Source organism: Manis javanica, chromosome 13 (genome assembly GCF_040802235.1).
Source record: "Manis javanica isolate MJ-LG chromosome 13, MJ_LKY, whole genome shotgun sequence".
In the NCBI taxonomy this organism is placed as follows: Eukaryota; Metazoa; Chordata; class Mammalia; order Pholidota; family Manidae; genus Manis; species Manis javanica.
This window is the reverse complement of record NC_133168.1, coordinates 85,448,968-85,464,529: the sequence shown is the minus strand read 5'-3', so window position 1 is coordinate 85,464,529 and position 15,562 is coordinate 85,448,968. Positions and strand designations below refer to the sequence as shown.

The 15,562-nt window shown below is 53.5% G+C and overlaps 1 protein-coding gene across 13 annotated transcripts; it reads right to left on the bottom strand.

Annotated features, from left to right (window-relative positions):
- Positions 1 to 6,200: 6,200 nt before the first annotated feature.
- Positions 6,201 to 13,756, bottom strand: LOC108405286 (cyclin-dependent kinase 20). Of its 13 annotated transcripts, none has more exons than XM_073219989.1 (9): positions 13,273 to 13,756; positions 12,760 to 12,873; positions 11,263 to 11,395; positions 10,588 to 10,776; positions 10,296 to 10,417; positions 10,060 to 10,122; positions 8,473 to 8,596; positions 7,986 to 8,141; positions 6,201 to 6,790 (listed from the first exon to the last, which is right to left on the bottom strand). In XM_073219989.1, exons 1-9 carry the CDS (start codon positions 13,278 to 13,280, stop codon positions 6,593 to 6,595), a joined length of 1,107 nt encoding a protein of 368 aa, XP_073076090.1. In that variant the 5' UTR covers positions 13,281 to 13,756; the 3' UTR covers positions 6,201 to 6,592. The 13 variants fall into 13 exon arrangements, with proteins under 13 accessions (XP_073076090.1, XP_017528878.1, XP_073076092.1 ...); XM_037018941.2 differs by lacking the exon at positions 6,201 to 6,790 and adding an exon at positions 6,866 to 7,288 and having other exon boundaries at positions 11,263 to 11,301; positions 13,273 to 13,515; XM_017673389.3 differs by lacking the exon at positions 11,263 to 11,395 and having other exon boundaries at positions 13,273 to 13,694.
- Positions 13,757 to 15,562: the final 1,806 nt, after the last annotated feature.

Here is a 15,562-nt window from a genome sequence, read left to right as displayed (position 1 = left end):
CTTAATAAGTTTGGCTAGAGGCTTATCTATTTTGTTTATTTTCTCAAAGAACCAGCTCTTGGTTTCGTTGATTTTTGCTATTGTTTTATTCTTCTCAATTTTGTTTATTTCTTCTCTGATCTTTATTATGTCCCTCCTTCTGCTGACTTTCGGCCTCATTTGTTCTTATTTTTCCAGTTTCGATAATTGTGATGTTAGACTATTCATTTGGGATTGTTCTTCCTTCTTCAAGTGTGCATGGATCACTATATACTTTCCTCTTAAGACTGCTTTGGCTGCGTCCCACAGAAGTTGGGGCTTTGTGTTGTTGTTGTCATTTGTTTCTATATATTCCTTGATCTCTATTTTGATTTGTTCATTGATCCATTGATTATTTAGTAGCATGTTGTTAAGCCTCCATGTGTTTGTGAGCCTTTTTGTTTTCTTTGTAGAATTTATTTCTACTTTTATACCTTTGTGGTCTGAAAATTTGGTTGGTAGAATTTCAATATTTTGGAATTTACTGAGGCTCTTTTTGTGAGCTAGTATGTGGTCTATTCTGGAGAATGTTCCATGTGCACTTGAGAAGAATGTATATCCTGTTGCTTTTGGATGTAGAGTTCAATAGATGTCTATTAGGTCCATCTGTTCTAGTGTGTTGTTCAGTGTCTGTGTGTCCTTACTTATTTTCTGCCCGGTGGATCTATCCTTTGGGGTGAGTGGTGTGTTGAAGTCTCCTACAATGAATGCATTGCAGTCTATTTCCCTCTTTAGTTCTGTTAGTATTTGCTTCACATATGCTGGTGCTCCTGTATTGGGTGCATATATATTTAGAATGGTTATATCCTCTTGTTGGACTGAGCCCTTTATCATTATGTAGTCGCCTTCTTTATCTCTTGTTACTTTCTTTGTTTTGAAGTCTATTTTGTCTGATATTAGTACTGCAACCCCTGCTTTCTTCTCACTGTTGTTTGCCTGAAATATGTTTTTCCATCCCTTGACTTTTAGTCTGTGCTTGTCTTTGGGTTTAAGGTGAGTTTCTTGTAAGCAGCATATAGATGGGTCTTGCTTTTTTATCCATTCTATTACTCTGTGTCTTTTGATTGGTGCATTAAGTCCATTTACATTTAGGGTGACTATTGAGAGATATGTACTTATTGCTGTTGCAGGCTTTAGATTCATGGTTACCAAAGGTTCAAGGTTAGCTTCTTTAGTATCTTACTGCCTAACTTAGCTCGCTTACTGAGCTGTTATATACACTGTCTGGAGATTCTTTTCTTCTCTCCCTTCTTATTCCTCCTCCTCCCTTCTTCATATGTTGGGTGTTTTGTTCTGTGCTCTTTTTAGGGGTGCTCCCATCTAGAGCAGTCCCTGTAGGATGCCCTGTAGAGGTGGTTTGTGGGAAGCAAATTCCCTCAGCTTTTGCTTGTCTGGGAATTGTTTGATCCCACCATCATATTTAAATGATAGTCGTGCTGGATACAGTATCCTTGGTTCAAGGCCCTTCTGTTTCACTGCATTAAGTATATCATGCCATTCTCTTCTGGCCTGTAGGGTTTCTGTTGAGAAGTCTGATGTTAGCCTGATGGGTTTTCCTTTATAGGCGACCTTTTTCTCTCTAGCTGCCTTTAAAACTCTTTCCTTGTCCTTGACCCTTGCCATTTTAATTATTATGTGTCTTGGTGTTGTTCTCCTTGGATCCTTTCTGTTGGGGGTTCTGTGTAATTCCATGGTCTGTTCGATTATTTCCTCCCCCAGTTGGGGAAGTTTTCAGCAATTATTTCTTCAGAGACTCTCTATCCCTTTTCCTCTTTCTTCTTCTTCTGGTACCCCTATAATACGAATATTATTCCTTTTGGATTGGTCACATAGTTCTCTTAGTGTTGTTTCATTCCTGGAGATCCTTTTATCTCTCTCTATGTCAGCTTCTATAAGTTCCTGCTCTCTGGCTTCTATTCCTTCAATCCCTCTTGCATCTTATCCATTCTGCTTATAAATCCTTCCAGGGATTGTTTCACTTCTGTGATCTCCTTCCTGACATCTGTGATCTCCCTCCGGACTTCATCCCATTGCTCTTGCATTTTTCTCTGCATCTCATCCCATTGCTCTTGCATTTTTCTCTGCATCTCTGTCAGCATGTTCATGATTTTTATTTTGAATTCTTTTTCAGGAGGACTGGTTAGGTCTGTCTCCTTCTCAGGTGTTGTCTCTGTGATCTTTGTCTGCCTGTAGTTTTGCCTTTTCATGGTGATAGAGATAGTTTGCAGAGCTGGTACGAGTGACCGCTGGAAGAGCTTCTCTTCTTTTTGGTTTGTGGCCTTCCTCACCCCCTTCGCAAGGCGTTGGGTTCTTGCAGGTGTGGATGTGATCTGGATGTTGTCCTGTGTCCTCTGGTCTCTATTTTAGGAAGAGTTTTCTTTGTTATATTTTCATAGATCTATGTGTTTTTGGGAGGAGATTTCCACTGCTCTACTCATGCCGCCATCCTGGCTCCGCCCCTCAAACTAGGCCTATTTTTAAGACAAAATACATCAAATGTAGAGGCTTTGGATCTATCGTCTAGGATTGTCATACTTCTTCCCATATACAAATGCAAAGCCTGCAAAGGCTTTTATATTCCTGTAGATCACCTGTAATAATGCTGTTTATTAAAAAATATCCATTTGCAAACATTTACAGTGGGTGACGTTCTACATTATGTCCTTTCTTTTGCTACATTTCAGCACTTCCTTAGCCCCATTCTAAGCACCGATACATAATTTCAAAACTCGGTCTTTTTAAATGCATAGTTATTTCTTTTTCTTGGTTTTAGTTATATACATTCCTGATAAACTGAATACTTATTTCCCTTATAAAAATGTATCAAAACACAGAGATGCTTGAGGTTGCTTCAGTGTTCAAGTTTGCTTGTTTTCTTTTTTTCAGCTTTTTTTCAGTTGTCCTAAATAGGACTTGTTTTATAAATACACGACACTGCTACCAAATCAGGTTTAGACGCATTGCCCCAGCAGGAAAGCATTTAATCTTTTCTCCAAAACAAGGGGCTGTAGGTACTCCTGCCTTGCTGGTGGTGAAACTGTACTTTCTCGGTGTAATCCCTCGCACAAGTTTCCTGGGACACCAGGCAGACGACGCGGGCTTAACCTTGTTGCTCTGTCCATGGGTTAAAAATATCTTTTAAGCTTCCGTGTAGAAGATAAAATGCTTTGTTGTGTCTCCCACTGCTGAGCCAGTATACAGTGGGACCTACAGACTTAAGTATTGTAATATTTTAATTGAGTAACTGCAGTGAGCTCTACTGGAGATTTCCTTTCCAGGGCAAGTTCTGGAAAGGAGTCTGGGGCCGTTCGCCACCGCCGCCGTGCCACCCCTGGTTCCACGCTCAGGGGCACCTCAGCTGCCGTCCCTCCCAGCCCCGCCCCTCCACCTGCCCCCACTCCCCGGCTCTCACTGCGGCTCCGCCAGACCAGTGTAAATGAAACTCTTATCATTCGTATTTATATGTTTATTTTTGTAACAGTGAAAAGTTGACCTCTCTGACTTCCTACTGTATTTGCCTCCTTTGCTGCTTTAACATTTTGGCCGAAAAAGGGGGAAAAAAAGGGCTTCTGTCCAGCCCTTCATTCTTGCCTAAAGGCTTGTTGATCATCAAAAGGAAATGTGTTTTCAATTTGAGATTTCTGCAAATAGTGCCCTACTTAAAGCTCTCCTTCTCCAGGAGGTACAGAGATATGCGCGGAAGTAAGGATTGCCTTCTCAAGGAGTTTTAGGACCTCCGCGACCAGACCTAGGTGGTGAGAGTCCGCTAACCAAGGACACAGAGTTCCTCAGCCCTCCACAGAGCCTCCCTGTGGCCCGGGGGTCTGCAGCCCGCAGCCACTCCCTAACCTGCACCTCCTCCCCCACCTCCTTCCCTAGCATAATAAAAGTAAAATTGCTTGTCAGGCTAAGCATCACAGTGCCATAGGTCAGTCAAGATCAGTGTGACTTATGGTCAAGATCAGGGCCAGCATCAGGGTGAGAATCCATTAGAGGATCAGTGAGAAGGCGAAGGTCAGAGTAAGAATAATGGTCATCACTACAATGAGGGAAGATTAAGAGTTGGATTCATGTTGAATGTCCAGGTCTGGGTAGCATTCAGGGTCAGGGTGAGGATGAGGTTGATGTTCAGGAATAGGGTCAGTGTCACATGCAGAGTCAGGATCAATGTGAGCATGTTTGTGGTCAAGGTCAGTTCAAAGTCAAGGTGGAGGCTGGTTTCCACTGCTGCTCTCTCTCATTAGGCCAACCTGCATAATCCAGGATCTCTTCCCATCGCAAGGTCGGTACTCCCCTTAAGCACATCTACAAAGTCCCTGTGGCTACATGAAACACACTCATAGGTTAGGACAAGGACATCTTTAGGGGGATACTATTCTACCTGCCCACATGGTCTTGAGGTCAAGGTCAGGTTCAAGGTTAAGTATGAGGATGGGTCAAGATTAGGGCAATTATCAGGCTGAGGATGAAGGTTAGCACAATGACGAAGGTCAATGTCAGTGTGAAATCCAATTTCAGTGTGAAATCCAATGCCCAGGTCAGGTTCAAGATCAACTTCAAGGCTGAGATGGGTGGTACAAACAGTGACAGCCAAGTGAGGGGCAGGATCTGCCTGTGGGTCAGTGTCAGGGTGAGGAAGAGGTAGTGGCCAATGCAGTGTTATTCAAGAATAACAGGGAGAGTGGGTCAGGGTCAGGTTCAATGTCAAGTTGATGTGTCTGGGTCAAGTCTCAGGTCATGCTCAGGGTCATGGTAAAATTGAGATCTGTATCAACGTCAGTGTCAAAATCAGGCCTGTGTTCAGGGTCAGGTTTGGGGTAGACTCATTTCAATTTCAGCTTCAATGTATTTCAAGGTCTGGTTTAAGATCAAGGTGAAAATTCAGTCTAGAGGCAGAGTGAGGCTGAGGGTCAGAATCAGATTGCAGGTGGTGTCTCATTCCTGATAGTGTTCTGCGTCATCCTCAGTGTGAGAAGAATCACTGTCAAAAGATATGTCAATGTCAGGGTGAGTGTAAAGGTCATGTTACTGGTGAGCATCAGAATGAAGGTCATGAAGAGCATCATGTGGACTGGTATTGATGGGTCAGTGTCAAGGCTGAGGTGAGGGTCAGAGGGTAAGGGTCAGGATCAAAGCCAAGATCAAGGTCAGGTATAGGTGGTTAAGGGTCTGACAAAGAATTAGGTGATAATGAGTGTATACATCATGGTCAAGGTCAAATCCAAGGTTGGGGCAGGTGATGAGTAAGGGTCAGGTTAAATGCTTATGGTCAAGGTCAAATCCAAGGTTGGGGCAGGTGATGAGTAAGGGTCAGGTTAAATGCAAGATTTACTTTGGGTGTCAGGTTCAGTCTAAGGCTCAAGGTCAAGATGAGGGTCCTTTAAAATCTCTTGTGGGTGGGGATGGCTGAAGGTTAGGATGTCAGTACAGGCTCACATTTCTGTGGGGGTGAGAGCTACCCAAAATTGAGCAAGCCTGGGACTTACAGTCTACAGAGGATGTGGCTGGAGAAACAGGCAGAGACCAGATACCTTAGGACATCTCTGAAGACATACCAGTCAGTCAGATTTCTCCCTGGAAGTGATGTTTGATTTTGTTTTGTATTCCCAGGGGCTTGGAGGGCAGTGACTGTGGCAGCGTTAGCCACTTTTGTCCACAGTGCTTATAGAAGTTTATCCACATGAAAAACAAAATGCGTATTTGAAGAAAAAAGGATTGCTAAAAAGTCTCTGGCCTATTTTTTGTGTCTCCCTGAACCAATTCCACAGTCTTGCTTGTTGCAGCCCCGAGGTCAGTCCTAATGTCCTGTCCCTGGTTTTCTCTGTCACTTCTGTGTCAGCTGCTTCCCCTGAGCTTAGTCACTTCCACGTGCACTTTAGAATCGGCTGACCTGGTTACCATGAAAACCAGGAGCCAGCTGAGACTGAACTGAGATTTCCTGGATTAACAGGTGAGCTCCAGGATGGCCTGTCCCACGTGCTGGGGACCCTGAGTACTGCCACCTCCCCTCCAAACGGGAACTGTCATGTGAAGTCCCGGGAAGCCCCCGGGGCCAGAGCAGCTATGAACAGGGCCACTCTCCCAGTGACCACAGAGAACCCAGGCCTGGAGACTGTGTCACCTCAGCTACTTCCTGCGACAGGAATAAGACAGGAGCAGATACCAGGCAGAACCACCAGGGGTTTTCTCACAACAAATCTCAAAAATGAGCTAGTTTAATGTCTCTGAACCAAACCACACGTCCCCTCCCACGTGAATTTCTGACACCAGGACATCTCACCCCCCATGCTCCTCAGGATGTCCAGGACCAGGAAGGCAGCCCGCGAAGAACTGGCCCCACGGACCATGCGGCAGAGCCCGCTGTCTCTCTGACGGTAAGTCAGGAGCAAACAGGAGTCCGAGAGTAGGGACTGCAGGCCTCTGCTGGGGCTGGGCCTCTCGGTCACCTGCCTGGGAGCAGGGCCAGGTGCGGGCCCACGGTGGCCATGGGAGGCTGTGGGAGGTCATCGGGCTGCAGTGGGGGGACGAAAGCCCCAGGCCCTGCGGCTGCGGCCAGTGGGGCTGGCCTGGCATCTCAGCCCTCGGGGATGAAGGGCCGAATCAGCTCTGGGTCCAACAGTGACTCCTCAAGAGGCCGGTCCACGTTGAAGTCATGGCTGTGGGTGGGCCCCAGGTGTGCCTCGGGGGCAGAACCCCTGGGGCGCTGAGGAATCAGTAGCTCCGAGGGGTGAGCAGGCAGGGGCGCTGTGAAGAAGTATGGGTGCAGGAGGGCCTGGGGGTGGCAAGCAAAGCGCAGGAGACAAGTGACCTCCCGGTCCCAGCTCCGCTCACCGTCCCAAGGAGGGACGCAGAGGCTGCCCCACAGAGGCCCTCCTCCTCACCCCCGCTGCCCACTGGACTCCCATCTGGTGCTCAGTGTCTGGGCAGTGCTCCCCAGGAGGGGAGGCAGCAGGGACCAGGCATAGGCCCCCTCAGGGCATCCTCCCACCCCGTGGGCTGGGGCCAGGAGCCGCTGAAGGGAGCCCAGGGCGGTGGGACAATGAGCCCCGGGGAAGGGAGCGTACACGCCAGCTGCAGTGGTGCAGGAGCCGGGCAGGGGCAGAAGGGCACAGGTCCTGGGATGTGGAGGGGCGCCGAGGCCAAGCGGAGTGAGGAAGGCGGGACAGGAGGTGGCAAGACCCCGGTAACAACCCTGCGTGCGCATGACGCCCCCAAGCATGTGACGCCTGTAGGCCACAGGGCCTGGCTTCTCCTCTGAGGTATGGCGGGCCTGCCAGGGAGGGGCACCAAATGGCCAGGAGAAGTGGACTCAAGCAGCGCACAGGCAGCAGGGGGCCGGGAAGGGGTCGGATGCCCCAGCGGTGGGGTGGGGGCGCTGCTGACATGGGAACTCCCAGGGGCGAGCGTAAACCCATGCCACTTGAGCTGAGGGCAGAGGGGGATGGCAGCCACAAGGCCAGGTGCCAGGGGCGCCTGACGGAGGCGTGGACACCATCGGCCTGCAGCCCGCAGTGCGCCCCCACCTCTCCCGCCGCAGTCTCCCCGCTAGGTCCCCTCTGCAGGCCTCGGTCAGTGCTTCCATGTGCTTGAACCTACCTCCCCAGGCCCCCTGATGACGCCAAAGGCCAGCCCAACCCATCCCTCCCCCACCTGAGCGCCCACAGCCTGGATGCCCGGCCTCCCTACAGGACGAGCCCCCACAGGGACTGGACAGGCCAAGGACGATGACCTGACATGCCTGGTGCTCAGCAAACATTGGAGGGACCAAGGAGCCAGTCACCAAACCCAGATGTGAGGGGGTCGTGCCTTCTAGGCAACCCCCGCCCACCCGCAGCCCCAGCCTGGGCTCATGGAAGGCACCCCAGCATCCACAGGCTCCTGGCCCAGCCCACCCCAGGTCATGAGGGACCCCCACCTGTGGGTCACTGGGCCACCAGCAGGGAGAGCCAGGCCATGGGGTACCCTACCTGGGAGGCTGCGATGCGCTGGCGTGGAGGGTACCGGAGGAAGTGCCCCAGCAGGTCCAAGGCCTGAGGGGGGGCATCAGGCAGCAGCTCCCCGAGGGGCATGGGTGCCTGATCCTTGAAAGAGATCTTGTTGTAGTCGGGCAGCTCTGTAATCTCCTGGGGACAGAGGCGCACCGAGCTGGCACCTGGCCACCAGCTCCCCCAGCCCAGCAGCTTAAGCCCCCCACCTGCTACTGCTCACTCACAGCCCCCCATCATGTGCCCCCCCAGCCCTTGGGTCATCATGACCCACTCAGTCCTTCAGCCCCAGCCTGGGGAGAACAGCATGTGTGCTGGGGGGAAGGGAGGAGCCTCTGAACCAGAGGAGGGGTATGTGGGGGCCAGGAGGCATGGGGCCACAAGAGAAGGTGCAGGAGGGGTGTCACTAGGTGTTGGGGGACAAAGGGTACTTGCCCCCAACCCTCCCAACAGCAGACCCCCTGCAAACCGGCCACACTTGAGGGCTGGGGGTGCCCAAGATGCGAATAACACAGCACAGCTGATCGATGTCGTTCTCCCCTGGGAAAAGGGGGGACCCGTTCAACAACTCCCCCAGGATGCAGCCCACGGCCCTGCAGAGACACAGCCCACACAGTTCAGAGACTCCTCCACGGACACGGGGCTTCCCCACCATCATCTCCTCCCCCACGGACATGGGGCTTTCCTACCATTATCCCCTCCACCATGGACACGGGGCTCCCCATACATTCATCCCCTCCACCACGGACATGGGGCTCCCACACCATCATCCCCTCCACCATGGACACGGGGCTCCCATACCATCATCTCCTTCACCACGGACACGGGGCTCCCATACCATCATCCCCTCCACCATGGACACAGGGCTCCCCATACATTCATCCCCTCCACCATGGACACAGGGCTCCCCATACATTCATCCCCTCCACCACAGACACAGGTCTCCCCATACATTCATCCCCTCCCCCACGGACACGGGGCTCCCATACATTCATCCCCTCCACCATGGACACAGGGCTCCCCATACATTCATCCCCTCCACCACAGACACAGGTCTCCCCATACAGTCATCCCCTCCCCCACGGACACGGGGCTCCCATACATTCATCCCCTCCACCACGGACACAGGGCTCCCCATACATTCATCCCCTCCACCATGGACACAGGGCTCCCCATACATTCATCCCCTCCCCCACGGACACGGGGCTCCCCATACATTCATCCCCTCCACCACGGACACGGGGCTCCCCATACATTCATCCCCTCCACAATGGACACAGGTCTCCCCATACATTCATCCCCTCCACCATGGACACGGGGCTCCCAGACCATCATCCCCTCCACCACGGACACAGAGCTCCCCACACCAGCTCCATCACCTACATTATGGGACACATATCTTCTCACACAGCCCCTACAAAGGTCCCCACAAGGCCAAGGCACCCACAGTGCAGCAGACACCCATAATCAGGGAATCATAAACAGTCAAAAGACCTCCTGCCTAGAACCCAGAGCATATCCTCCTCCAAGCAGCATGCAGGCCTCGCCTCCAAAACACACAGCAGCCCCAAAGCAGCTTGGAGACTCCTGGGAGCACGGCCTCTGGGACACACAGCCACCTCCTCACGTTCCTCACATCAGGATGCAGCCCCCGAAACAGCTCCCGAATCTCACACTCTTAGGCATATCCAGCCATCCTATCCCAAGGACAGGCGCAGACACCCAGGCCCTGGACACCTCAGGGGCGTTCCATCTGGGACGTCTTCCTGTGCGCACTAGCTTCGTGCTCCATGCCTTGAGCCTCAGACCACCTCCCCCACCCCAGCCCAGAAGCTTCCACTCCAGTCTCACCTGATCTCCATCTAGCTCAAGACTGTCACAGGCAGGAACACTGGCCCTGAACTCCCCAGAGACACCCAAACTGAGGAAAACACCCGGAGCAATTTAGAGCTCACAGCAGGAAAACACCTCCACACAGCCGAGCGGCCTCAAAGCCCAGGAGACAACTGTGACCCCATAACCCACACTCCCCTTGGCCCACCCTCAGGAATCTCACCACAGGTCGACTCCCTGGTCATACTGGCAGGCCCCGTACAGGAGCTCGGGGGCTCGGTACCACCTGTGAGGAACACGGGGCATGCTCATAGCCAGGTCACCAGCCTGACAGAAGGCTGCCCTGGAAGTCACCCAGGCCCCACACCAGCCCCACGGGGTCCAGAAGCATCTCCTCCACAGTGAGAGGGTCAGGGCCTGTCACTTGCCAGGCCCTGTCTGGGGACTGGCCCTCCCTACCTGGTGGCCACCTGGTGTGTGTAGAGGCAGCTGCCATCTGGGGAGAGGACCCGGGCCAGGCCAAAGTCTGCTATCTTGAGTTGGCCTGAGGCACTGATGAGCAGGTTGGCTGGTTTCAAGTCCTGTGGGCACCAAAGGAGGCATCAGTACCCCTAGAGGCCCCAGAGGGCCTCGGCTCGAAAAGTATGTCAAGCTGAGCACCCAGCTCAGCCCAGGCCCCACCCTCTCCAGGACCCAGCCACAGGCCTCGACCCCTCTGACCATACTTACTCCAGCCCATGCTAGGACTGACCCGATGCACGATATTGTGGGCGTGGCAGAAGGCAACGCCCCTGAGCAGCATTTGCAGGTAGCTCTTGACCTGGGCCTGGACCAGCGGCCTCTGGGCGTGGCGCAGCACCTCGGCCAGATCTGACAGCATGAACTCGAAGGCCAGCACAAGGCACGCGCCATGCGGGAACACAGCCTTTAGCTGCACCACCTGCAGGTAGGCTCCCTGTCAGCCTCTGCGCTCACACGACTAAGACTCCCCCTGCGACCCCCAGGCCTCACGCTAACAGGACCAGGCAGGCAGAGGGGGTGACACGAGATGTGAGCTCAGTCCCAGGGAGCTCAGAGTGCTCTTGCTGCTCTGCTCTCATGAGAAAAGGGGGGTCACCTCCCTAACACCCAACTTATGTTCAGGGGAAAGGAGACCTAGGGCACGCCACTTAGGGCAGCGCCTGGTTCCCCACTCAGCCGACGAACTGGCAAATCACCTGGACAGTCCCCCACATGCATGTCCAGGCCTCCCCCATTTCCTCTAGGGCCCATTAAGTCCCAGCACCGAGAGGGCATGGGGCCAGCTGACACAGCACAGGAGGGCCCACGGGCAAGAGGGGCCAGGCCACCCTCAGCGTAGTGAGCAGGAGCAAGGCCCGCAGGTCCCGAGGGGCCTCAGGGAGCTCAGTGCACAGGGGAGACATGCCTGATAGATGAGGAACAAGTCAGCGCACAGGTCCAGGTTCTGAGGAGGACAGGAGAACAGGTGGGGCGGGGCTGGTTCTAGGAGGAGCTCCAGGCAGAGGGGCAGCAAGCACGATGAGGGCGCAGGGAGGGGGCTGGAGGGACGGAAGCCTGTGGGCTCCCAGGGGAAGGATGCCTGCTCTTCTGCACTCCAGAGCCTAGACGGTGCTCGGCAGAGAGAGACGCTTAAGAAGCGCACCGGGTGAATGGAGAGAGGCTGGAGGCATGCAGAAGCGGACCCTCAGTGTGAAGAGAAGCCACTGGGGCATTTCAGGAAGGGGCGCAGACGACCTCATCCACACAGCACTTCTGGCAGTAGCGAGGGCAAAGCCCTGGGGAGGTGGCTGCAGCTCTTCTGCTGAGAGGTGGTGGTGGCCTGTGCAGGGTCAACTCTGGAGTGTTCCTGAGATAGAAACTGCTTATCCGCAGGACTTGGGCCCACGACCCCAGCCCCCTCCCAGGCCCTCCACCTCTTCCACATGACGGCTGTCTGCAGCCCTCTGACTCTCCTTGAATAGCAGGAATGCTACTATTACTGGTTTTCTGACGATAGGCTTATGGTCATTTTTCAGATCACAACATACACCTACATTCAGAAAATGCACACAATCGTAAAAAAAGAAAAGAAAAGAAGAAAAGTCCTATTACCTACAATAGATCTTACAGTATATTCTCCCAGACTTCACAACAGACATGGCATACAAAGACACACACAAAACCAGGGGGACACGGGCTTTTGTCACCCGATACATCATGGACGTCTCCAGAGAATGACAAACTCACCAGGGCAGGACATGACCCATCCTTGTGACTCCCCAGGGCTGAGAATACCACGGGGAGCAAGGAGGCTGGAGGCAGGTCTCCCTCCTCCTGCGCCCAGAGCCACTTCCAGTCCCCCCTCAGCACGAGCCACGCCAGGTGTGCCCTGTGGCCTGTTCACCTTCCCTGGCACACTGATATTCTCAAGAACCAGGCTGAGGCCAGTGCCTGCCACAGGGTAGGGTCTACGGGAAGCCCCGAGGTCGGTTTCTGGACTCCTCAATCAGACCTGGGCCAAAGCGTCCGCGACCCAGTGCCAGTGAGGTCGCGGCTGAGTCTCCCTCCGCTGGGCCCCAGGAGGGAGACCCTGAAACCTGCCCCGTGAGGCGGTGAACTCAGAATGGCAGTGCAGGGTAACAGGTAACTCAGCCTGCGGAACCTGACAGGAGGGCCACAGGAGGCGGTTGCCACTACTGTTAGAAATCACTGAATGTTACAGAAGAAAAAGAGTAAGTTAGTGACTAAGTGAATGGGTGAGTTAATGAAAAAATGAGTTTGTGAATGCGAGAGGGAAGAAGTGAGGAACGCAATAACTGGTGAATGAGGGGGGCCAGGCGGACGAGGAAGGGCACTAAGTGACCGGATAAACTGGAGGGCGTGCAGGAGGGAGGACGGGCCTCCAGAGCCCAGCCTCACTCACATACGGACTGTCCTCCATCTCCTGCAGGGCCTTGATCTCCCGCAGGGCCTGACTGGAGATGCCATCCCCCAGCCGCCGCAGAGCCACCTTCTTGAGAGCAACGATCTCCCCAGTCTGCGTGGGAAGAACACAGACACTGCCACCCATCCCGGCCGGCAAATACGCTAAGACGAGAAAGGCCCCATCTGGATGGGACGCAGCGGTCTGAGGCCCTCGAGGGGGTGGGAAGCATCCCCCACCCCGTTCTGGAGGGAAAGAAGGTCCAGCCTGGGACCCAGCTGTCGCAGCACTTGGCAAACAGCTCACACACTCTCACGCCAAGCTGCTAGGGGACCCTCGCAGGATAACCACCGTAGCGTCGCTGAGGGGGGGGCGGCTGGCTGCAGCCTGAACCATCCGCCACTGAAGGGGTCAAAGGTGGCGGGCTGCGGGGAGGCAGACGTCAGGGGGCCAAGGTGGGTTCCCCAAACGGTGGGCCCCAGACTGGGGGAAATGGACCCGCGGCCCGCTCACCTCCACATGCTTGGCCTTGAAGACGATGCCGTGCGCACCCTCTCCGATGCGGCCCAGGATGCAGTACTGGTCCATGGCGTGGCACCGCCGGAGACCCCTCCCCTCCCACGCCCGACGCGGCTGCCTAGCAACGGGGGTAAGGGGGCCCGTCTGGCTCCGGGCCGGGCGGCTGTGCGCAGCTGGGGTCCGTGTCTGGGCCTCGCCTGCGCCCTCCGCTGGGCCCCTGCGGTCACGCTGCGGGGCGCTTCATTCGGCAAGGGCTCGCCGCCAGGACCGCGCCAGCGCAGGAGCAAAGCGATAACGGCTGCCGGAACCCCTCTGCGCGCCGCCGCAGCGCACGCCACGAGCGTCTCCAAGGCACGCAGAGGAGGCGGGGCTGCGCAAACCGGGAGCGGGGAGCGGGCGGGAGTGCGCTGCCCGGGGCGTGGCCACGTAGCCAACGGACCGGGCTTCGCAGCGGGGTAGGGAGAGGCTGCACGGCCATCCGGGGCAGAACCGAATGGTGGGGAGGGGACACAGGCTAGGGGGCGGGGCAGAGGGCGGGAGAGCGCCGCTGGGAGCCTGACCGCGGGAGCGGCGCCGCCAAGGACGGGGCTTCCGGGGACTGGGTGGTTCCCCCGGCAGGCGGGAATGTACTTAATGCCACTGAACTGTATACTTAAAAAGGTTCAAATAGTAAACTAAACTTAGATTTTACCACAATAAAAAAGTGTTATTTTTTTTTGGTGTCGTTGTTGTGCCTGTCCCGAGCAATGAATGTAGGGCTGGGAGTTTGCAGAACCCTTGGATTTATGGGTGGCTTGCTTTTTCCCTCTTTAATACAGGTTTTTGATGAAGGGAAGCTCTTGATGAATCAAATATATCATTGTTCCCGTATGGCAAGTGCTTTTTATATTTGGTTTGAGAGCTCTTTGCCTACCCCAAGTCTTGTTAAAAGACAATATTGAGTGTTAGCCATGCATCAGTTGCTCAAGGCTGGTGGTGAGAACCGTTACCCAGCCAAATGGCCTCCAAGTCTTTCCGCAGGACTTTTTTAAAAATGCTCGAAGGTTTGGCTACATCAGAGCTACACGTTCTGCTCTGAAAATATTCTCACTTTCCATCACATCCCATTCTTTTCCAGCTGTGATTCTGTCTCTCTGATAGGTTCGAAAAGGGGCTAGCTCCTTCCTGATTGTGCTATTTGGTGAGTGGACACCCCCGTCCATTCCCAGGACCCTAGGCCTGACCTTGGGATTCTTCCCTGAGGGAGTTGCCCCCACACACTTCCCAGTCAGACACCCAGTGTGATGATCCGGCTGAGCCATGGGCGGCTTCCTGTCCCCTCCCAGCTCATGGCTGGTATCTTGCCAACACAAATACATCCCTGCAAGGCCACTGGCAAGAGCTCTAAATATTGGAAAGAAATGTACATGTGGACAGAGGGGGAAAGTTGAGCTAACTCAGAGCGGTCCATGCGGCTGAGTTCCATGCAGCCATCACTGCATCTGGGCTGGTGGGCAGTGATGACCAAAAAGAGGACACGTTTTGTTACTTGCTACACTTAGCATGCTGACACTCTTATAAAATGAATGTTATGTGTAGAAATATAAGGAAAATCTGGAAGAACAATGCAAACTTTTATCCCTGGGGCTGCAACTGGAAGCGCAGGCATTGGGGACTGGGAGGGGGGAAGATAGGCTTCACTCTAATTTTACACCATTTTAAAATCCATGTGGGATTATTGTTGGTTTTAACTTTGTGTGTTTTTTCCCCCCCTGTAATTTTTCTAATGAAACTCATAAAACAAAACTGAGATAAGGAGGATGGGTTTTGCCTCTGATGCGTCCTTATCCCCAGCCCAGTTCTCTAGGGACATGTGACAGGTCCCATAAGGTGGAGCTGAACGGCTTGGAGAGCATGACTCAATGCCCACCGTGTCCAGGGTGGTGCTGGGCACCACCTGGTTCAGGTTGATTTGTAGGCTCGGCCTCTTGTGGCTGTGGTCCCCTTGGGGGAATGTTCTCCCGTCCTCCCTGGGGCCTTCCCCAGCCCACAGCCCCATGGTGATTTATGGTGACTTTCAGACTAAGTTACAACCTCTCAGAAAAAGAAACTTGGAGAAAAGCCCTCGGAGTATCAGGAGACTGCTGTGCACAAACAAAAAGCAAATAATCCAATTAAAAAATGGGCACAGGAGCTGAACAGACAGTTCTCCAAAGAAGAAATTCATGGGCAAAAGACACATGAAAAGATGCTCCACATCACTAGTCATCAGAGAAATGCAAAATAAAACCACAATGAGATATCA